We start from the raw sequence: 23,870 nt of genomic DNA, 5'->3' as shown, positions 1-23,870 counted from the left end.
GATACCGTTGTCCTCTATTTTACCTGCCCTTCAGAAGCCTAGAATGGTGAGATGGTACATACAATGGATGGTTGTGTTTCTAGCTCTGCATCTCCTGATGACTAAAGTCAGATTGTAAGACCCTGTTAGAAGAGCAGAAAACTCATTCACGCTGAAATAGAGGAGAATTCACTGTCTGCTCCTTTCCCTCAACTCTGGCACATGTTCCTGTGTCTGGTCATTTGAAGAGAGAATCATGGACAGTTTCTCACATGCCCTTCTTCACCACACTGATGGCATTCAGCCAAATCATGATGCTTCCTGGAAGGATTATACTGTAAAAAGAAAGTTTCCTGTTCCTTTGTCCATGTTTGATCTGTGCGTGCACTCTATAGTCCCATGGCAGCCATGAAATTTGGATATTATTTTCCTTTCAGCTGACCAATCCATGGGAATTATGGAGCCCTGTTCTTTTTATAGGGGGACTAATGAAGGACCAACAGTGGGTGAAGTTACTACGTGAATTTTTGTTGCTAAATGCCCTTTGGAAACAACAAATCTTCCCACTTTTATTGTTCCATATCTCTGCCTGATGCTTTTTCAGCTTGATGAAGCTACCCTTTGAAGACCATACAATTACCTCTAGAAAGACGAAAATTTTGAGAGTTGATTAAGTAGGAGTATAAGCATCACTTTTGAGAATCTCTTTGGCTTTCGCATGCTGAATACGGACACAGAGCTATGCAGAAACAGCAACCAAGTCAAAGTGATGTAGGTATGGGTGAGAGAGAGACATGCTAGAACGTGGATGGAAGTTATAAAAAAAGGGGGGTGCAAGTGAGGGGAATGGCAGGACAAGCCACAAGCAGGAGGATGTAGAAAGATACAAGTTAGAGCACCACCCCCCTTGCTTTGTATTACATCTTCCTTCTAATTGCTTTTCCTAACAGAGTATCACCTCCTGCCCTCTCAGCACAAGTGCAGCAGATTACTACTTCTCCTCTGAAATGGACCCAACATAAGGACAAACTGATTCATAATGCAGAGTTCTGCTCAGCATCCTCATACATTCTGCCTCTTTTTTCCTCCAGATGTGGTCTTTGGACAGTGAGGGATGGTCATTCTATGTGGTCTTTCTGCCATCCTATATGGTCCTTCCCTGGCCCACAACAGAAAAGTGCTACAGTATTAGCTCAGATTGTAGTCGTAGTATCCAAAGCCATAGCATTTGGGGCTGTTACTGTATAATATTTTTTTCCAATATAAGTATAGGAATCAGGGGTCTGATTTTTAATTTCTCATTGTAATTTTATACCAATATACTTCTCCTACAGTAAAAAAAAATCCCTCACCAAAAACAGTACTTGTGTTAAAAGGTTCAGTAGGAAGGACAAAGCATAAACAGGCCATGGAAAACTCTCCTCTAACAGCTAGAGATGGTTTCTCGTGGCAATGATTTAAGGATGTTGAGAAAAAGCTAGCGCTGCCCTGATCTGTGCTGATTCCATTCTTTGGCAGGGCTTCAAGCTATTGTAGAGGTTCACACCAAAGGATCATGGCTACTCTGTTCTTCCCATGTTGCTAGTTTAAAAGAAATTCCTGATGAATAGAAGATCGGTCCCAGGTAGAAAAAGGGTACAGAACTACTAAGATGCAAGTCTGAAGGTCAAGGCTTCCTATATTGTGTGTGATAGCATTGGAGATTCAAGAGAAAGATCAGGAAGCTGGTGCCAAGCAGATAGCAGAAAGCATCTTCCAGAGAGTTGCAGAAGGCAGAAGACCATTGAGGCAGAAGAGCTGCAGTACAATGCCCCTAGCAAGCTAGAGAAGCATAAAACCTAGCAATGTTTGTCTCAAATGTCTTCAAAGTGATTTGAGATTAAATAAACATGGAAGAGCAAAATTTTGTTATCATTCAGACAGTCATATGGCAGAATAAAGAGAGCCCTCAGTCCTTACCAGGGCACCTCTTGGAGTAACTAGGAACAACGGCTACAAACTGATGGAGAGCAGACTTAGGTTGGACATCAGGAAGAACTTCTTTATGGTAAGGGTTGCCAGAATCTGGAATGGGATCCCAAGGGAGGGGGTGCTTTCTCCTACCTTGGGGGTCTTTAAGAGGTTGCTGGACAGGCACCCAGTGCTGCTTCCTGCCCAGGGCAGGGGGTCAGACTTGATCTACTGAGGTCCCTTCTGAACCAAACATCTATGAGTCTAATTTTTTTTTTAAAGAATTCTTCCAAACTTAATCTGAGAAGCCATAATTTGGATTTTTCATTATGTTTCTTTTTAAGATGTGGCAGATTAATTTCTAAACTTCCCTCTCCAAATAAAAGGCAACATGGATTTCTGTTAAAAGATTACATACTTTATGCCACCTATGGGAAGGAGAGGAAGACAGCTATTTTTGAGGCAGGGAAGGATTCTCCACCTCACTGAGATACTAGATTCAAAATTGGAAGGAAACTTTTATCACTAAATAGTCAAGCAAAATAAATTAGCTTTCACAGCAGAGCTTTTCTTCTAATCACTGAGGCAGCATTACAGTTGAAAATAATCCAGTCACCGACACAGGCGCTTGCCTACCCCCATTTGCCCTGAAAAGGCCCTCACCCTTTGAACAAGATGGCCACCATCAGCTCAGCAATACCAACTGAATTTACAATTTCATTTGCTGACATATCCAACATAAAAAAAGAAAAAAGTGGATGGAGGTATGCCATGACTTGGGAGGAGGGCCAAGCACTGGACTGAGCTGTAAAGAGATTTTTCTCATTTTTAATTCTCAGTGCAAGCCCTGGGAAGCAAAGGGTTACAAGCATCTTTAAGAACAGCTGACTGTAAAACTATTTTTAGGTTTCTACTCTTCTGGGGCCTTCCCAATCACTGGAGCCAGGATTGTGGCAAGAACGTGCTGGAAGGCGATCAAGAGTCGCACCTTCCCCCCAGCTGACAATGATCTTCTATTGTTGCTACAGTGTTGCATTTTATGTGCCAAAAATGTGAAATGAATGAGCAAGACTGGGAGTTGTTGGCAGGCCTGACTGAAAAACATCAAGCAAAGGAAGGGAGTTGGGGAAGGGGGGAGGAGGGGAGATGGTGACTGAATAGGAAGGGGATGTACAGGAAAGAGGAGGAGAATTGGCTGCAAAGACAAAAGGGAAAACCAACTGTATACAGAATAAAGAACACAGCAGGCACTTGCATTTCAAGGAAGGAACGATCTGCAGAAGGCATGACTAGGGCTGTCTTCATAGCATAGGCCCCATGTTGGCATTGCTTGCTCTCAAACACCTACTCATATCAGCATCCCCCATTTCCATTTCAACAGTGCACACTGAAAGAAGTCTGGCATTTTTTTTGGTCTGGGAGGAAGCTGATGCAACTGAGGATGAATCTCTGAAGTTAGCAGAGTTGTTCTGGGAACCAGTAGTACATCATAAAGCCCTTCCTTCTCCCGAGAGAGCCATGGAAACAGCACTTTTCTCATGACTGGAGTGGATCCTTGCTGGCAGAGGTTAAGGCACAATGGCAGGGTCACATGGTGGCAGTTTGTGCTGTTGCTGCCGGTGTTACACCTATCGAGTGGCTAAATAGAGCCTTTCAGCCACTGGGGAAGCTAATCTGGCAACTTTCAGTAGTACAAACTGATATATGTTCGAAACAAAGGCCTATATGAATGATAATATAGGTCACCAAAGGGTGGAAGTTTTTGAATGTTGATAGCCATGGCTGACCAGGACGCTTACAGCTAAATGGAGCAAGGATCTCCTTGAGTTCAAAACATCTCCCACACTGTCTTTTGTCTCTGTTTAATGCTATTCTTGCCCCCCACATCCGTCAGTCAATCCTGAACATATGATATATGGATTTCAAAGCCAGAAAAAAGATAACATTCAGTCTGGCAGGTGATAGAAGAACTTTGGCGAGAGGGGGTATAACAACAATCACACTTGGCTTTTACAAAGCAATTTACATTTTCAAAGCACTAGCCAAACATGAACGTGTTAACCTTCAAAACACTTCTGTGGTAAGTCAAAATTATAACCTCCATTTCACAAACGGTTAAATGACTTTTCCAAGGTCACACAGAAATGCAATGGTATAGCCAAAATTAATATGCAAGTTTCTGACCCCATAAACTCAATGCTGCAAAGTCATAATGTACCATGATACATATATAGAGTCAAAATTACTCTAAAAATCCACAGACCTATGGAGAATGAAATCCATCCCAAATGTTTTCTGAAACATTCTATAGAATTTTACAAGGGGGAATATAATTCTCAACTAAATGAAAAAGTGCCATAACCAATTTCTCTATGAAGAATCTGAAGCAGCACATATTGAATCACATTGATTTCCTTGTAAGTGATCTTTGGGGATGAAGAACTCTTTGGATCTCCATTATACAACACATACCTTTTTACCCCCAAATCAGCTCCCTGAAAATTGGGGTCCACATGTTAAGCAGGGAACCTGATTTTCTGTGTGAGAAAACACCACCTGGGTTTGATTCCTGTTCTACAATGTAGCAGCTGTGATTCTGCCATTCAGGTAGCTAAACGAGTCAGATTGACTTAATGTTGTTCACTCTATGGGTCTCTCCATTTTTATGATCTTACTGCTCAAACTAACTTTTCTTAGGGCAATTTTATTGTTTGCTAGCTGCCCCTGATTTATTTTACAACCTTTTTAGCTCACTCTTCAGCTCTTTTTAAAAGTATGGATCCACCCATGGGTACCAGTATTCAGTAGCAGCTATGCATTCATCTTAAGCTACACAGGAAAGGAAGGCAAGCTTAAGATACATCTTTGTCCCTCCACTATGCAGCCATATCTCTAGAAACATACTTTTTCTTCATTATGCCTTTCAAAAACAAGATGAATATAATATTTGGGGGTATGGTGTATGCATGAAAATATGGTACTTGTTCTTTGCTGTTTACATTATTTAACCTCTAAATTCAAAGTTCTTTACTTTTCCCACCTCTTCCATTAATAAGTGTCTCGCCTATTTATTTACTGAAATCTTCTCATTCTACATATGCCTTTATACTGAGGAGGTGATGTTTATTTTTTTTTGGAGATTTCCAGGTACCACACGCTGACATAAAAAGCTTAACCCAGGGATTATTTAGACCAGTGCTTCATCTTTAACCCCTACAACATAATACCTTGGGTTATAGTTACCCAAAGGCAACATTTCCTGAAGCCTATTGAGAGAGAGAGAATGTTCTGCATTAATTAAGCAGAGGTTGAGGCAACACAGGTTGTAGTTCAGGTTAAAGTACTTTGGAGCAACATTAGGAAAGATGCCATTGCATTTCCAGCTGCTTTGTTTTTGTTTCATGCCCTAGCCCAAACCTTGCTCCTTCCTCCAGACAGGGAAATGGGGCAACTTATGATTGCCTAACATGTAGCATATTCCCCATCTGCTTACTCCTATCACAAAGGCCAGGCAAGACACCTGCTAAGTGAACGTAAGTTCCTCAGCAAAAAGCAAAGGGAGGTTTGTTTCACTTTTTTTTTTTGTTTAAGTAGTCTCTATTTATCAAACTGTCTTTTCCGCTCTGGCCTAAGATCAAATGAACCTTTTTTGTTAAAGCAAATGTCTGCTAGGATCATCATCAAAAGCTTTTATTTATTTTTCTTGATGAATACATGGTGCTTAACAAGGAAAGAAAAGCCCCCTTTTCCTTTCACAGAAAATACAGTGCCTCAGATTCTGAGAGGGATGTTTTAAATACGGAGATTTGGAAACCTTGACATACTTACAGCCTCAACAGCTTTCAATCCGGTCTTTATGTTGTTAACTTCCTTTTCTAGTTCCACCAGGCTGCAAGGGAGACACAGAGACGCAGTGGTTAAAACAAAAACGGCAGTGTTACATAAGAATACAGGAACTACTGTAGCAGAACAGACCACTGGTCCATCAAGTCTGGTATCCTGCCTCTGGCACCAGCCATGCCAGATGCTTGGAACTGGGGGAAGGGGTCTGTGTTGCCTTTTGTATGAGATATAAACTAAGGTCCCAATTGCTCGTGGTCACATTAAAGATCCTATGGTATTTCTGGAAAGGATGGGGGGTGTAATCTCAGAACATCTGTCACAGGACACAAGATACTGGGGCCTGTGTATTGAGCCTAGTTCTCCAGCAAGGAGTGCAAGCCACATGTCCAACTTGTAATAATTGCCTGACTCACAGGCAAGGAACTCGACTTGAGCACCCACATCGCAATGGTCTCAGATAAGCTCTGCATGCCATTCCTTCCCCCTGTGAATTACTGCATTCCACGAGGGATAAACCGTCTATTTTTTTTCTTATGAGCTGTCCAAATACAGTTGATGACTTTGTCTTTTCATCACAGAAGCCCATGCAAGTGAACTTCCTAGTTTAGCACAATCTCATCTTACTTCTCACTTTAATGGACAAAGAATGGATTTTATTCCCCCTACATGGGCAGCTAAGCCTATGCAACCACTTGCCACCATAATCTGGGAGAGTAATCCTGTTCTACCTGGGGCAGCATATAGCTCTCCCATTCTCTCAACAGACAGCACCTCCAGAGCACACAGGCTCTGTGTGGGAAATGCTAGGCACAGTGGTGCACATGAAGTACAGCTGAATCAGGGCTGAGAGAAAGTGCTTCCTTCACATTGGGATACAGTTTACTCAGAAGATGCGAGACCCTTATCTGATCCTTCAGTCATATTGAGACACAGCATGTCTGAAGGATTCCAACTGACTTCAGTTTGAAGTACAGTGGATAGGGAGAAGAGGACAACTCATCCACCTTTTTCATCAATAGTGCAGAGCCCAGGTATATTTATCCAGGAAACAGGAGATGTGGGCTCTAGGACCTTCTCAGCTTAAGAGTTTGAACCCAGAATTCTCCACTTTTTAGAAAAGTGCCATAACCACTAGGTAGGGCTGTTGAAGCTCCCGCTGAAGTTGGGCCACTGGGTAGAAAGGAATGTAGAGTCATGGAGCCAGATAGCCTGCAAGATCGAACCTGACTATACGCCAAACAAGTAAGCATTCCCTCCTCCGCTTTTCTCCCCTTTCCCCAGGGTTTGTGGGGAGGAGTAGAAGACCTGGGTCCTGATCCCAGTGCTGTTTATGTACTTTGCATGAAATCATTATTGGACCAAAAAAAAGCAAAAATAGCATTTGAGCAGGGTCCAAATTTCAGAGCTCACTTCCTTCCCAGAGCAGTCACCCTCTTATTAGGCCAGAGTCACACTTCCTCTTGCTTGCTGCCTTCCTATCTCAGGAATCTTGTACTTCTGGCTGCCCGGGTGAGCCAGCTTCAATGGGAAGAGTGGAAAGGACCCTCAGCCCTGCCTACCAGCTGGAACACACCCCGGGAAGTGGCAGAGGTGAGTTAAAACACACTCTGGCTGGAGAGGGTCTATAACAAATCTCTCACAACCCAAGGCAGATGCTCAAACCACCAAGCTATTATTAAGGGATAGGTCCTTTGCCTCCTTCATTGCACCCATACATACACCCTCTGCTTCAAATAGTTGCTTGGCCTGATTTTTCTCCACCTAAGAAATCAGGAATTTAGGTGGTGTTTATCTGTTTCCCAGACTGAACAGAATGGCAACAGAGCTGAGGTAAGATTAAGTGGCTTATGTGCTCACTGTGGTCTTCTTCAGACCATGCAAAGTAGCCCATATCTGGTTTCCAAGGGAGCTTTTCAGGCCACAATGGAGGTGCAATAACAAACTCGGGTGTCTTAGAGGTTTTGTGACCACTGAGTGGAGTGGAACACAATCACACTTAGTGACTTAGATAACTAAAAGCGAGGTAAGAGCAACTTAGCCAGTTTAGAAGCAGAACAACTGGGACAAACTCTTTTTAGACACTAGTATTGTACTAGGTGTCTTCCCCTAGCATAAAGACAATAAGAGGATTTTCCATCACCAGTAAGAAATGAAGCCTTTTACCTCTAGGTCACTTGTTAAAAAATGGTGACTAAGAATGATTACTTGCAACTGAAAAATTGTTTGTTGATATTTCATTTAAGTCCTGAATTAAACAAAGTCTACAGATCAGAAAAAGAAACAACCAGAGCTTGTGTTTCTTCAGGCTTTTAAGTGCGAGTTTGGAAAGCAGCACCTCTGGCTTTATATCCTGCATTCAATTCTCACTTGTTTTTCATTGGCTTAGAAGCACTGGACTTATTTGGCTCCTTACACAAAGAGCAACAGCTGGGGAAATTCTGCATCAAGGTATTGTGGAACAGTATTTCAGAAAAAAGTTATTTGCCACAGATGTGAATTTTATGCAAAAAACAAGTTTCTCTAACTCCTGTGCAAGAATGAATCTGTGCAAAGGTTTGTAGGGCTGCATGGGAAACAGCTTACACAGCCTTCATGATGTAGTCTCTTTAGTTTAAAATAAACCTTCAGTTATCTAATCATCCAACAGAAAAAAATACCACGCGATCCATGGGGACTAATCACACTATGAATGGTAAATTACAAACAGCAGCTTGTCTAATGGCAGTGCACAGTTTGGGAGTAACATACAGGCTAAGACAGGGCTACATAAAATTGTTAATTGAACAAATAGACAAATGACTGGACCAAATCCTCTACTGATATATATCAGAATAGCTCCGTGGGTGTCAGTGAAGTCTGGCACTTATACCAGCTGAGGCAATAGCCCTTACTTGGAAATATACCAATAAAACAGATTTATAAACAACTGTGAAATCCCGCTGAAGTTGACAGAAATCTCTCCATTGATTTCACTAAAACAGAATGGTGTCCTGAGACTGACAGATAGTACTGAACTTACTTGACTTTGGCTGCTTCTGGAAGATGTTGCAGCTCAGACTGGATATCAAGGAGGTCTGGGTAGTTTTTCTCGAAAATCATAATTAGGTAGTGCAAGAGTGTAATGTTCCTTAGAAGAAAGGACACAAAGGAGAAAGTATAGTTGGTGCAGGCATTGCAAAAAGTTTGGTCATGGAATCTGGTTCATCAGACAAAGAGAACTGTAGATAAGGATTTGGCAATTCTGTTGATTAAATAAAAGCATCAAAGTTTAAAATTAACTATTCTCCTCAGACTCATTTTCCCCCCAAGAACTCAAAGGACATTCCCACCCTGCCTCGTCTTTATTCTCAAAGTGACTGGATTCCTGCTTCTGTCTGTACAGTGGCATATGAGCTAATAGAAAATGCAACAGCACAAAACATATATAGTGGCTGTCATGCAAAATGCATCTCAAAATGCTTCATAGATTAAACAATAAATACTAGCAAAATGATATTAAAAGACAAGGGAGAGCAGAGTAGTTTGTAGCTGAGACCTGAAATGAAATGGAAAGTTAATGAAGCAGAGAAGGCCATTTCAAATTCCTAGAACTACAGAGGAGATGACTCCTCCACCCAGAGTGAAGAGATTATATCAGGAAATAGGGAAGACTAGGGGGAGGGTAACCTTACTACTGCATAAGCACTAGCAGCAGACTTAGGAATTGAATGAGGAGAGGCACAGGGCAGAGATTAGAGAAAGTTCATAGAGGGTTTAAAAAAACAGAAGGACAATTTTGAACCAAACCCTTTAGTAACTGGAAAGCCACAGCAGCTGTTTGAAGGTGTACACTTATTCAAAACACAAGACAGTTGGCAATCATTGCCTCAGATACTTGCCAGAGTCTGGGGAGTTGCATCTTGTGGAGACTATGGTATCTGAGGAGGACAGTTCACATACAGAAACTCAGTCCAAGCCATGTAAAATCAAGACGCTCCCCTTGTATTTGCTACATAGGGGCAGGTGATTTCCAAATGTTTATATGGGAAGCACACAGCAGCCACTAAAACAGAGCTCTATTAGTTTAAAATCTTTTAGGAGGAATGAATTCAATGTGATTCTTGCTGCTGTTATTCATCCTTCAATACCCAGAAGCCATTCCTTTAGAGGTCTAGTCTCATCAGGCCTCACAAGTGAATGTAGGTACAGCTAAAATCTCAAAAACACTGAAATGCTGCAGGGTGTCATTGATTCAGAAGATGGCACTCTTTTCCCAGTCACTACTGAACTAATGCCGCAGAATTGGTTGGGATTGTACTGTACTTTGGAAGAACTTTTTCAGATGGACTGTAATGCTGTTGCTCTGGATTTTGGGGCTTTGTTTGTTTAGGGTTTTGTTTTTTGGGGGGTTTTTTGGGTGGGGGGGAGGGTATTTACTTACATTTATTGGTTTGTGTGATTATTGCTGTTACAGGACACCAAGAGGCTCTTTGTAAAAGCAAGGACTTAAAGCACTGGTGTCCAGGTCATATTGTAAAGAAACAGCCTCTGTAATTTCTATTATATGTGAAATATTAATCTACTAAAATAGTGGTTAGTAAATTAATGTTAGATGGTTAAACCACTAGCATGCTCTACACAAAAAGACCAGCTGCATTTCCATACTGTGTTGAGAGTTGATAAAGCACTCAAGGGTCCTCCAGCATAAGAGGCAGGATTCACATGTAAGGTAAGACATTTTTTTTAATTCTCTACAGTGTGTCAATGCATCAATTAAGCAAACAAACACTCACAGCCAGTCAAAAAACTCACTACCAGTCAAGGCAAGATACAGGCAAGACAGCTTTCCTTTGGTTGGGATTTTCAAACCTACCTGTCTATGCTGGACTTGGTGTCTGCAATTTTGTTCAGACTGGAGACTTTGAAGCCATATGCACTCCCCCTTTGGCCCTTGTTCATATAGTTGCCGAAGGCGAGAACCACCTCCAGGAGTTGCTTCAAACGCTTGCTGCGGATGAGCTCTTTGGAGGCCAGAAGAATGGCTTGAAAAAAAAGCAAGACGTGACCTGAGGTTAACTCACAACAGCCCTTCTGGAGGCCCTAGCTTTTGAGCATCCAAAGCAGAGCCCCAGCAATCCTTAGTCCCACTGAGGTGCTGACCACAGTCTGAACTAGGGAGGTTTAAACTCATTCACAAACCTCACTCTTAACAAAGAGGGATCCTATATCCCTCTTCTCAAAAATCATACCTATAGAGAAGACCACTATGACCAAGATGTCTGCAGCTATTGCTCCAAAACATGGGGATTTACACCAGCTGGTGAGGGCTAGAAGTGGAAACGAGGTGTCACAGTGAGTTGAGGTGGCTCTGAAATGCACGGCGACTCCCAGGGCAAGAGCCACAATGCCTTTTACAACAGCTTTATTAAGCCCACATATATAATGGCAATGTTAGACAGACACCTGTGCCTAGTAGATGATACTTCTGCCCTCATCCTAACTGAGTCTACAAACGCTGCGCACACAACAGTGGGTTGCGGGTGGCTTCCTTTGTGGGTGAGTCTCTCTGACATTCTCCGCTTTTCACCCAGTCCCTGAAGAGGCTTCTCCCATACCTTCCACTTTTGGCTTGGATTCTGCCAGTCTCTCTGGCAACTTCTTCTTAAAGAATAATGCTTGCAGCCGCTGCTGGTAATGATCAATCCTACATGAGGAGAAGGAGAATACATATTGTGAAGCTCAGGCTACCTCACAAACATAGGTATGTAGTTTCATACATAATTCAGTGATAGGAAACCAAGCCCCACGGAACCACGTGGTTGGACTGATGAAGCAGCCTGCCATGTATAAGACCGTATTATGCCCGATGCCTTTTGGCCAATGCCAAAGTGCTGTTACTCAAATTGAGGATGTTAATGTGAGGACACAGGCTTTGTAATTCAAACACATCCCCAGGAGTGACTATAAGGTTTCAAGTCCCTCAAAAATACATTTTCACAAGAGACTGCAGAGGAGATGTGGGAAAAGATGCAACTGGTCTGGGAACAGAGTCCAACCAAAGGGCATAAAAGGTGGAATGCGGAAAAGGGCAAATACCCGTAAGGATAAGTGACAGGCAGGTGGCACTGGACTGCATAATAAATCTAAACCCAGAGCCCAGAGATGCAGCAGCTGACAGCCATGGCTAAGCATCTGTTTACATGAATGGTGCTAGAGGGATGTGACAGATGTGTATTAGTTAATCAGGAGACTGTCCCTAAATGGCACTCAGAAAGAGCTCTTACCAGCCAACAAAGCTCGTGTAACAGACAAACATGCCAGTAACATTATTGATTTCTGGTAACTCAAGGGTATAATTCAGTGCAAAACCTAGCCCACAGTATTTTGATTGTGTTCCACTGATGCAACATTATTCCTTTTCAATAACAATTACAATAGTTTCCAAGAAGCCCCTGGCCTGTTTTGCCATTATGCATCTCACAGACCTGCTCATTTCGTAAAGGAAACGATCAGCCCGGGCCATGCGGTCAATTTCATGTTTATGTTCCTCCAGCAGGTCAATATCACTCTTTTCAGGAACAAACTTCAGCAGCTAGAATGACATACAAACCAAAAACCATCATGAAAGATCCAGCAAGACACCCACACAGACAGAGAGAGACTTCATGAGAAAGAGGGCCAACACATATTGTTTTACCACCACAGAGAACTGCTGCTTTAATTCATCCATGTGACAGTAACTTCAAAGCAGGGCAGCTGTGGCTTCAAAAGTGACCTTGTTAAAATATCTGCTTATTGTTCTGCCTTTATTTTCCTTCAGTGACCTCATTAATTTCTGTTAATTCATCCAGACTGCTAGGGACCAAATCCTGCTCTCAACTGTGTGAGAATCCAGAAAGAATTCTGACTCTCATGATATTACTCTGGATTTTAACTGGTGTAAAGAAGATCAGAATCTCTCTCTGAGCACAGATTATCCATCCCACTCACCCCTGAGTACACACAAAGCCCTAACTATCTCTCTCATAGTCTGCCCTGCTCTGTCGAAACAATAAACAATATTTAAGCCACTGAATATGAGCTTGACACAGGCTGCTATTCATATGCTGACCTTAAAAGCTCATACTTTGACAGATTTTTGACATATCTAGTAGGAGTTCTGTTTCAGCCTGGTTATAAATATTGTCATGCACACATGCCCCCCTTCACCCCGGTCCACACCCACAGGGAGCAAGTTGCCTGCCAGAAAAACCAGAAGGTGAACCTGCTTTTCATCACTGTTCTAATATTTTATTTCTTGGAGCCCAATATTCAAAGGTGCTAAGCACCTGAAGGTTTCAATGGCTACAAAGTGGACCTGTGGGCATTCAGCCCATTTGAAAATCAGGGCACAGATTTCCCAAAAAAAAGGCTTTGTGCAGGCCCTCTCAGAGGTCGAGAGAGGCCTGGACCACTTCCATTTTTTGAGGCTCCCAGTACATTAAAAAAAATATTAATTCATAGTACACTACAGGTGGTGTATCCTGGTAAATGGGCCTGGTAACTGGGCCCATGAATGAGAGGCCCGGGCCAAATGGCCCTCCTGCTCTTCCCTCTCCCCATGATAGGCCCTGGCTTTGTACACACAATTAAACATTCAGATAATATACATGGAAGACGCTGGTCTCATATGGAATGATATTTTGTGCTCTTATAGCATTTTTTTTATTGGGGGATAAGTATGAATATGTATAATCACCCCCTTCAATTGACAGGAAAATTCAGGTAAAGGAGGGTTGTGGGGGGGGGCTCTCACATGTCACATAATTAAACAATAGTGGAGAACAGAACCTCACTCCTAATTCTCTGGTTTGATTATCACTAAATTGCATTGCTGGATTCACAATGCTCCTCAACTGAAAGCTTGGGAGATGATGAAGGATAGGAGAATGGTTGGCAGTACAAAGGAAGAGGGGTGAGCTGTGAGAGAAATTTAAGGGACACAGTAGGAAAGGCAAAAAAGGGAAAGATGTAATTAAATAAAAAGAAAACTAAACATCATGTATACATGAGATCAGGACACTTATACTACAATGTAAATTAAAGACATACTAGCCTAAATTCAACCCGGCATGGTTTCAGTTGATGCATTTGGCATATTGGGCAAACTTCTCCTTTTATACACAAATACAATTGTACTGAGGTCTTAGGGTCAAATTTAGACCTGAAGAAACTCCTCCTGTGGCATCAACCAAGTTGCATACATCTGCCTTAAATTTAACACAGGCCTAACAAAGTGCTCCAAGCAGAACAACTGGCCTTTAATACTTAGAAACAATATTGTTAGATGAGATTGTGATTCTTCTCACCTGTTCCAGCATATCTTTGGCCAGATCTTCTTGTTCATCCATCTTCAAGATTGCCCGTCGGATTTCTTCATTGGATAACTTCAACCTTTCAATAGCATCAATATTGTTCCATTAGTTTATTTGCATAACTTCAATGACAATTTAAAAAGTCTTCCCTGGCTACCTCTACCTTCTGAGCCCAAACCCATTTTGGCACGGCATGGCAGGAAACTTCATTATGAAGTTTTCAGTCCAAAGAAGTAAGCCACCTTCCTGAACAGGGTTTAATCCTTTCTGATCCTACAGAGATTTTACAAAGTATAATTTTTCTCTACTTCTCCTAACCAAATGCACAAAGAAAGCAATAGGAAATTAACAGCTCTTCACAGATCAGAACTCCTTCTACCTTCCCCTCATGGCAGACACCTTCCTCTTCAAATCCTCTTACTGCTAACACCTTCAGTGCACACAACTTCAGCATAACTATGAAACTAATATTCACTTATGCTTCCCAATATTAAGGACTCTCCAAGGCCAACTAGTAATGGTTCTGAGCCCTCATATCTGGACCACAGAAGAGGCTTTTGTGTAAGTGTATTGCACATGACTGGTAGGTTCTTTTTTGCCAGCATTCACAGTTGAAAAGTGGACTGACAGCATCCCAGTCCTTAAGTGGCTTCAACAGGCAGCCACTGCAAAACAGAAACTTCCATACCAGGTGCACAAGGCAGTACAATTGTTCTCTTCTCCCCCCTCTCCCTAATCACCATGCCCTCACCCATATAAGTCTGTTGCTAATGATGCAGTTGGTTCTTGGAAAATAGGCGAGGCTCAGGGAACTGATTAAAAGACTGTATTGCCATTAGATCACCTGTTTGAGGCAGCACAGAGCAGCAGCAACCAAATCCTGTCATTTGGTGGTGAACAAAGTTTCTGCTTTGCCAAATCTACCCATGACATCTGGCACCCTCACTGGTTGAGCCAAGAGAGAAGAACAGGATTGAATGGCCTACAAAAGCAATTGCCATCTTACTCCTCCCCCCCCGAAGAAAAACTCTACATTGGGGTTGAAACATATAGGTTGGCAAATGTGAAGAGGAACTGTTGGGTAGAAAGCTTCTGAGTCTCCATGGACCTTCTATAATTGACACATTAATGAGAGAAGAAAGAAAACACTAAACTAAATGACACACAGGTTCATCAGTAGATCAGAATGTTTTCTTCTTTGCTGCTGAGAAACATCATGGTAAAATTTCAATTGCTATTGCCATTTGGATGGGATCACATTTTTGGAACAATGTAAAAAGCAAATGTAAACGCTTTATTTTTACAGACAGGAAATACTACTAAATCTGAGAAACTTAAAACATTTTAAATGTTGCCCAATATAATCAGCAGCTGGAAACTAAAATATGAATCAGCAGACATTCAAAAGCTTTTAAAAATATGCTCCTTAACTAAATTCAGCAACACTGTTCCCAGCTAATTCATTCAGTTGGTTTTAAATGTAAAAGAAACTGATACTGTCTAATGTTGAGATGCTAAGTCTCCACACAAGACATATATTTGTGCCATAGTTGGAAGACAGGAGAGTTAGAAAGCTTTGTAAAGCAAGGTTAGGAAATGGTTTTCTCCTAGGTCATCAGTCTGACTTAAGCACAAGTTGACTGGACTCAGTACAGGGGTAACTGGGTGAAATTCTATGGCATAAATTAGCAGATGTCAGATTAGATGGTTTTATGTCCATTCTGCCCTTAAAAGCATGAATGTTAACATGTGTGATTCTGTGTACTTGCTAGCAATCAAATCCCATTGCTACCTTGGGACTGAGGAGCCTAATGTAAAAAGAGATGACAGGACTCTCTACTTAGCAGACATATACAGTGTGGGCAATGCCACTCTGCAAATATGATGGTGGTGGTGTTCTTTGGATTGCACTGTCACATCTCTAGAAATCTGCTGCCATTTTGTAAGGCAGAAATAAGGCAGTGTCAAAAAGAGGACACATTGTGCTCTCTCGTGGACACTTGACTGTCCTTGCACGATTACTTTAATCTCAAATAAAGACAATTCCGACTGAGAAGTTACAGGGTGCTCTTTGCATATGGAAAAAAAAAGGCACTTGGTAAATTGACCATCCTGCCCCAACTGACCCAAGAGTCAGCAAGAGGGACAAAAACTGAAGAGGCAGATTTGAGATTCATTGACCGGATGGCGACAGTGGGGTATGGGGGAGAATTTGCATTACTGCTGGCTAGGCTAATCTGTCCTATGACCTAACCGATGACTTCAGTCTCCAATTTCACCACTCTGGCATCATTCATTAGCACTTAATTCATTTTAAGGCTTTTTCTCTGCAAAAATAATTAAGAATCCCCACAGAACAGAGGGTTACACAAACACTGATTTTTTTGGATGCGTTTGTGCTCAACAACCAGCAACAAAAAAAAAAATCTGACTTGATTGACCCGACCAAAATGGTCAAGAGGGCTGTACAGTTTGCCAATCCCCTAAAGAAAGGCAATTTAGTTTGGGCAACATGCAAGCTTGTAATGGGGGTTATGGAGCCTGCAGATGTGCATCCCAGATTATTACCAATCCAATTAAATCCCATTGCTGGGTTTGTAGTGAAACATAGTCATTTTTCAGAAGCAAGGTTTTTTTTTCTGCTGGGGCAACAAGTGCTTAGAACTCCTGAAACGTGCACAGCACAAACATAGATTTCCTCAGATGGAAACAGCCAAAGAGCTGTTAATCAAGTGATTCTTATTATGTTTTCAATATTCCTGCTCAACCATGCAGTAGATCTTGAAATGGCCAATCATAACTTGAAACAGATGGGTTGCTTTAAACAGAAACAGGTGAACTGATTTCATAGGGACCTAAAGCAGATGCATAAAATCCTTGCACTCAAAACTGAATAGAGGCATCCCTGGCCTGAAACAAGTATGGGACAGACATCATATTAAAGTGTAATCATGGTTGGAAAAGTGACACTGTAGAAATTGCATCTTAGTGTTGGATCTGTCTTCTCCAACATCAATGATTTTCATACCAGCTCGGCAGAGGCAGTTGGCAGTTTTCCAGGGGCCACAACCATACAAACTCATGTGTTATCCAAGCTGCATCCTCTCTGCTTCATCTGTCTTCATTAATAACAAAAATCCTAACTCTAGAATCAGTCTGGTAAATGTGACTCAGAAGGGAACGTGGCAGTCTCTTGTTCAGCTGCAATAAGCTTTGCCCAGCTTGGTGAAAGGGAAAGGGGATCCTAGAAAACCTTGAAAATAATCTCTCATCTTTCCCTTTACCTCCCTGCCCCCCCACCCCTTATCTGGTGATGGAGCAGGGAGACCCAATGGCTTGTACCATCTTCAAGTGATATTAAAGATGAACAGTTACCAAATAGCTTCTAATATGGTACTTAGCCAGCCTCCCTCTAGCCCCTCAGGACACATAAATAATCTCTATTGACTCTGCAGAGTAATTCATCACTCATCTCCCCAGGATACCTCGGCTGATTTAACGCCAGCTTTGCTTGCAGACATCAAGTGGCTTATTGTTTGGTCCTCTTAGAGAAGGGAGGTGGCCTGACTCTGAGCATGCCTGCGAGACATGAGGCAGTTCTGCATCAATCTCCTTTGCAGACAACCAATGCTTTCTCATTTTTCTTCCTTAAAAGATATCCATTGATTCAAGCAGGACTTGGCCCCTACTCCATCCCCCCAAAGACTGACATAAAACACTCATCATTCATCAGCTATCTCCTCCAAAAGGAAGGAGCGAGTCAGCTTACTGGCCTTCTCACTGGTAGATATCAGGTCTTGCTCAGCTGCCCAGGAAAAAATGTGAGATCACATACTACTATGAGAATTGTTAATTTATTCAAAGCACATTAACCTTTCCTACCAAAAGAATCACATTCCCTTCTCTTCCTCTTTTCCTGGGAAATGGAGTATGTCATTTTTGACCAAGATACTGCAGATCATTAAAGAAAGTATCTGTAAATGATACTGGGGGTTGGCAGCCCTGCAAATCAAAAACCTTTATTTATTCACAGAATAGGTGAATAGCAAACAGTGAAAATTCTCCCTGCCCCTCCAAAAACCCATACTTTCCCTTTTTGCATGCTTCAACAAATCCTGACTTAAAGAAATGATGTCTAGGACAAGAAAGACCAGCTTTCACAGGCTGGAACATAGTTTGTTTGGGAAATGTATATAGTTATCCTAAAGAAACAAACTTGTATCTCTCCCATCTTCACAGTTTACTTCATATATGATGGCCACAAAACCTCCATCATACAATAATGCATGTCACACGCTGCCAAACTGGGCTGGATTTGGACTAGTGATAGAACTGAACACTTCTACCAATCCTGGGCGTTACAGAGGAGTAGCATTAAATGCATGTAAATGAAGGTTTAAGCTAAAGTCTGAATGCTCACACACAAAGCTTTAATAACTTTAATTAGGTCTGTGCAACTCCTCCATTTAGTCAAACTCTTACAGTTTAAATGAAAACTAAGTCCCAAATGCTTTTAGTGTCCTCTGATTATAAAGAAGCTTCATTCTTCTATAATGAGTCTCTCGAACCATCTCTCTTGATATAGAGCAGCTAACAACCCTAAAGAGATGTTAGCTCCTGCATTCCAAGAAACAGTCTCCATCCTTGTTCCTGCTTGAGCAGAGACACTGTCACTATCCTGAGCATGAAAGGAATTCCCTTTCATGCTGCAGCACATCCTAAATGGAGAAAGGCTGAGCTCATCTAAACTAGCTTCCTTCAACTGGGAATCTATATATAAACTTTCCAAAGCTGACTCTTTCTTCCTGCTGACAGTGCACCCTTCCAGAAGTGGAGAGAGAGGCTGTTATCACTCCCAGCTGAAGTGACTGGGCTTTGCTGTCAGAAGAACCTTGCCCCATTACATTAAATTTCTCTTTATGGTAAACACCTGTTTCCAGTTCCTTTCAATGCTTTACTGTAAGACCATTCTGAGTGGTGAGGGAGTATAAAACTGGCTTTCACTTTCTTTAGACCCTTTAGAAAAAACACATTGGGACTAACCATATTTTGGCTCTCAAAACTCATTTCTATGAATGCCTCCAAGTTTCTATGACTTTAAGTAGAGGTTGGTCAAAACTTGGGAAACTTCATATTACAGCACTGCAGTGATGAGCATGATTAGTTCTGAGCCATACAGATGTTCAAGTCAGGGCACTGTTGGCTTATAATGATTTAAGACAGGCTGGTTGCATATAAGCCATTATATTTATCACCAACTGAGCAGGAGGTAAAGCCATTCATCAGGGACCTTAACTTAAGAAGTTCTCTCAAAGAAGCCCAATCCTTTTGGGGGATAGTACTTATTGCCTTAGTCTTTTTCAGCCATTTCAGTCAACACTTGTACTGCTGCCATCATTCCTGTACTGTATAAACAACTGATTTTAAAAGAGCCCCAACTATAATGGTGTGTGGATCATTCAGGGCAAGTAAAAGCAAATGCTGTGCTTTTTCCAATGGTAGCTAGCAATGGGGTAGGGTCAGAGCCAGAACAGTGGCACTGGTTGAGTCCCTGTAATATCTGGACTGAAGTGCATTGTAGGTGCCAAGGAGGCAGTGCCACGGGGAAGACTAATGTGACACCTATTCCCTTTAACATCCAGGCTAAGGACTCAGTATCTGGTCTACTGCTTAATGGATCATTGAGGCCTCAGCCAATTCAGGACTGATCCCGCAACCTGGTTTGCAATGTCCAACTTCTGTCTAATTCATACCTCAACTTACCACGTGGGACTAAACGCTACCTTCAGTTATACCTGAGTATCTATCCATTATCAGCATATATTAAACTCACTGTTGTCCTATCCTCTGGAGAGGATCATTACAAACCAAAGGCAGAATCCTATTTCATTTTACACACAAATAGCACTTACCCAGCCATGTAACTGATGGTTTTGACACTTGTGCCTAGTTCCTATTCTACATGCAGTGTAGACCCAAAAGCATCCACACAACAACTGAGTATGTTCAGTAGACTATGCTCCAGCCAGGCAGGCTGTGTGCAGCTGGATATGTGCATGCTTGGGTGAATAAGTCCCAAAATCACAGCCAGGCAAAAAGCTTATGAGCAGCAGAGGGACAGAACTTGGAAGAAGGCAGCCCTCCCATGTTTTTCACCCAATAGCTTAGTGTTATGGTTACTTCCCCAGAACTAGGAAATCTTCCTCATCCAGAGGCCGAGAGGGGGAGATCTGTGAGGCCAGGCAGACTAGAACAATTCAGAAGGTGTATATCCCAATAATGTGGCTGATGCTCTTAAACGGAAGGTGCCCCAAGTTCCAGTCTAGATCCTGCTCCCAGTAGGGCAGATAGTTCCCCACTGCTCTCCATCCATTCTACTCAATGACTATTTAATGTAAGGTGCAATGACTCAGCTTCAAGAGGGGGAGTGGATAATGCCTAACCCATGGGTGTCTGGTGCCTCTTGAGTCAGAGGGGGCACGTGCCCCCCCCTCCCAAAATCAGTCAGCAATCAGGGGGCGGGGTACGGCTATCCCCTGGTGGCTGATCCCGCTGACTATAAAAGTGGCTGCGTCACTTCTGGAAGTGGCACAGCTGCTTTTGCTGCCGGTCCCGCTCCCCGGCTGGCACTCATGGGGCGGGCACTGGTGCTCCCACCTGGCCCCCTGCCTGCTGGTTAAACCGGGATCACGGTCTGACAGGGGGTGCACCGACACTCTCAGGGGGTGCACATGCACCCCTGTGCACTGCCTACACGTCACCCCTGGCCTACCCTGTGGCCTGGTCATTCAACTACTGTGCTGGAAAGTTGAAAAGATGAAGTTTTAAAACTACTCTGTACAGAGGGAGCCTACAACCTAGGTTTCCCACTTCCTGGGCCAGTGTCCTAATCATTAAACCAGAGGGCTAAAACAGCTGTCTAACTGATAGCCATATCCCGCTCCCAAGGGGTTAACCTGTGGCCCCTGAGTCTAGGCCAACCACTGCTGCTCTCACCACTCGAGCTGCTGCTTCTACCAGAGTCTACAGTCTCCATGCCCCTCTCCTCCACCTTCTATTTTCTGCCTCCTGTGCCTGGGACTGGGGTGACCTCAAGGGGACCCTGAACAGTGAAGTAGGGGCAAGGATGGTAGCAGCCACCACACGCTGCAGCCTGCAACCCCCTGGCCACTTGGAAGTTGGACAGCTGTGAGCTAAAACGTGGGAGAGCTCTTTCTATGGGGTTTTACTGGGCTACAGTTTTGGGGCTTACACTCAGATACACATGTACAAAGCTCTGTACCCAACAGGCTCAATTACAACCTACTGAGCATGTGCAATAGCCATGTGGACCCTTGTGCAAAAATGTCTACGCTGCATGTTGAATATGTTTGATAACTGTGTGTAAGCACCAAAATGGCAGCTATGCAGCTGGGTAATTGCCATTTGGATATGTCAAGTGAAATAGGATTTGGTCTTCAGTCTTCTAGAAGAGCCACAGGCATGAACAACCCACTGTCATGAAATAGCTCCGGTGCAATAGTATTAGATAGGATCTTAGCAACAATTGTGCTGAACACAGCAACACAACAGCTTGCTTTCAGTGCAAGGTTACTACGTTATAAATAACATTTTTCAAATAAGCTGCACATCTCCAGAGTGACTCACAAAGTTAAATCGCATAAGAAGCCTGTCTGTGTTGGACAAACACATAAGAGAAAGTGCAAACACACTGTATTTGCACTGTGAGAGTATTAAAGCACTTTGTTGTAAAGCTAATAATAATTGTTTCCAGCTATGTTTTGTAGAAGAGACCATGCCTATGAAGTACAGAGACACAAGAAGGCTGTTTCAAGTCACTAAGCTATGGTCTGATGGAAAATGGGGATTTACGACAGAGATGGGCCCATGATCTTGCTGAAGCAGACTATAATGGAAATATGCAAGGGCAGATAGTCTCCTGAGATAGCTCAGAAAAGCAACCAGAACACCAGCCTACCTGTTTGAACTTGGCCTATCACTAATCAATATGAGCCGAAGCCTGGATTTGGATTCACCAGGGTGGAGGAAACCTGAAAGACGCATGCTCAAAAGAAAAACTCTTCAAGAAGAAAAGGCTGGAGGATGGGGAGAAAGTGACTTTAAAAGGAAATTTACAAATGCATTTCGATGTCAAAACAAATCAGCCAGCATCCAACTTTCATCCCTTCTAATCTATCCCAATTAATCTCTTCTGCCTCACTCTTACTAAATGCAAGAGAGACTAGATGGCTATTTCCCCACTCCAGCTATGTTTTGGCTTGTTTGGCCCTATGAAATATGAGCACTGCCTGACCCTTTTTATCACAGTGTCAGTAAAACAAAAACATTCAAGTAGTGGAAAAGAAAAAACCCATACAACTATTTTACTTTAAAGGACACGGCAGTTTAGTGTAAACAAAGAGGGAATAAACTGCAGGAATATATGCGCAGTTACAGTCAATTGGAAACAGCTGCTGGAAAACAGTGTGGCAACCTGAGAGTTGGGTCAACAAAGCTCTTTATTTTAGGATTGCACAAGTGTTCCCTCAATTTGTTTATCACTGTTTTTAAATGACCTCTATGTGCGTGCGCCTGTTAAACACGTTGCAGAAGGGGTAGGCAAAGCAATGGAGAACATGACCGCTGCTCCCCTCTCCTAAAAGGTTTGGTAAAGGCTAGAAAAGGAAGTGAAAGAAGGTGGGGAATGAATGAAACAACAAAAGGAATAATATCCTTTTTAGGGTTTTTTGGTTGCAATGAACCCCAAAGAGCCATGTGCTATACTTGGCTGTAAATCTGAATAAAACCCAAGAAGCAGAAAAGGCTTCAAATCCCCCATCACTCTTCAAATATCTTTGCTCCTCTTGCTGTTTGCAGTATCATGCCATGAGATCAGGAGGGGATTATGGAGTTCAGATTCAAAATAAAGTAACAACTATAGGCCAGATCCACAGGTCCTTACTTAGTTTTTCTCCCTCAACTTTAGCTCAGGAGAAGCTCCTCTTGTCAATTAAAAATGCTGACTTTTTGAGGCAATTTAATGAGCATAGAAAATGGTGAGCTAGTAGTTCTGAAAAGGGGCATTCCCTACTCTGGCACAGAGGACAGCATGGCAAGCTTCATACAGCACAGTACGAGCCCACTACTGGTTTATTGATTAGGTTCAAATCTAAGTTCAGGCTCTTTTGCATTCCAGCTTTGGCCTTTCTGCCAACAACTGGTTCAGAATGACTTTTGGTGAAGAGGCTCCTTGATTCAGGAGACTGGTAATGTGGAAACACACCCTTTCATCTGTACATCCTTGGTGCAAATCCAGATCAGGTTGGGTCAGCGGTGAGCAAAGTTGTGCTCATAGGCTGACCATTTAATAACTGATGTGAAGCTAGCTGACAGTTCATAACCTAGTTCTTAGAGCCCAAATCCTCCCCATCTCATGGCCCCAAGCCAAGTCTTTGCTAGACATCACTGAAGGGAGAACAAAGTCTGGAGACTGACCTCTCTCTCACCCTTTAAAGCAGGAGTGGGCAAAGTCTGGCCCGTGGGCCGGATCAGGCTGCGGTGGACTCCATTTTCCTGTCTGCTTCCCTGCAGTTTCTATGGAGACCCCCGCAGCAGTGGGGCCATGACAGTGCAGGGCCAGGGTTTCCATGGAAACTGGCCCCAGCAGCGCTGGCAGGATGCGGGCCTGGGCAGGGAGCTGCTTTGGGGCTGGGAACTGCAATCCACTGCCTGCTTGCCCCAGGCTCTGCCCCAGCTCTGGACCAT

General features: G+C 42.8%; 1 protein-coding gene across 8 annotated transcripts in view; it reads right to left on the bottom strand.

Moving 5' to 3' along the window:
* Positions 1-23,870, bottom strand: part of DAAM2 (dishevelled associated activator of morphogenesis 2) — a 276,747-nt gene that overhangs the window by 24,598 nt on the left and 228,279 nt on the right. For all 8 annotated transcript variants that reach the window (XM_090046767.1, XM_090046815.1, XM_090046773.1 and 5 more), the window contains 6 exons: positions 14,100-14,184; positions 12,237-12,343; positions 11,367-11,455; positions 10,625-10,793; positions 8,792-8,899; positions 5,758-5,818 (listed from right to left, as the gene is read on the bottom strand). In XM_090046767.1, coding sequence (XP_089902893.1) covers positions 5,758-5,818; positions 8,792-8,899; positions 10,625-10,793; positions 11,367-11,455; positions 12,237-12,343; positions 14,100-14,184 — 619 coding nt within the window. The remainder of the gene's footprint in view (positions 1-5,757; positions 5,819-8,791; positions 8,900-10,624; positions 10,794-11,366; positions 11,456-12,236; positions 12,344-14,099; positions 14,185-23,870) is intronic.

Source organism: Crocodylus siamensis, chromosome 1 (assembly GCF_052110815.1).
Source record: "Crocodylus siamensis isolate JL-2025a chromosome 1, ASM5211081v1, whole genome shotgun sequence".
Taxonomy (NCBI): Eukaryota; Metazoa; Chordata; order Crocodylia; family Crocodylidae; genus Crocodylus; species Crocodylus siamensis.
Note: the sequence above shows the minus strand (reverse complement) of the source record. Positions and strands in the feature narration are given on the sequence as shown.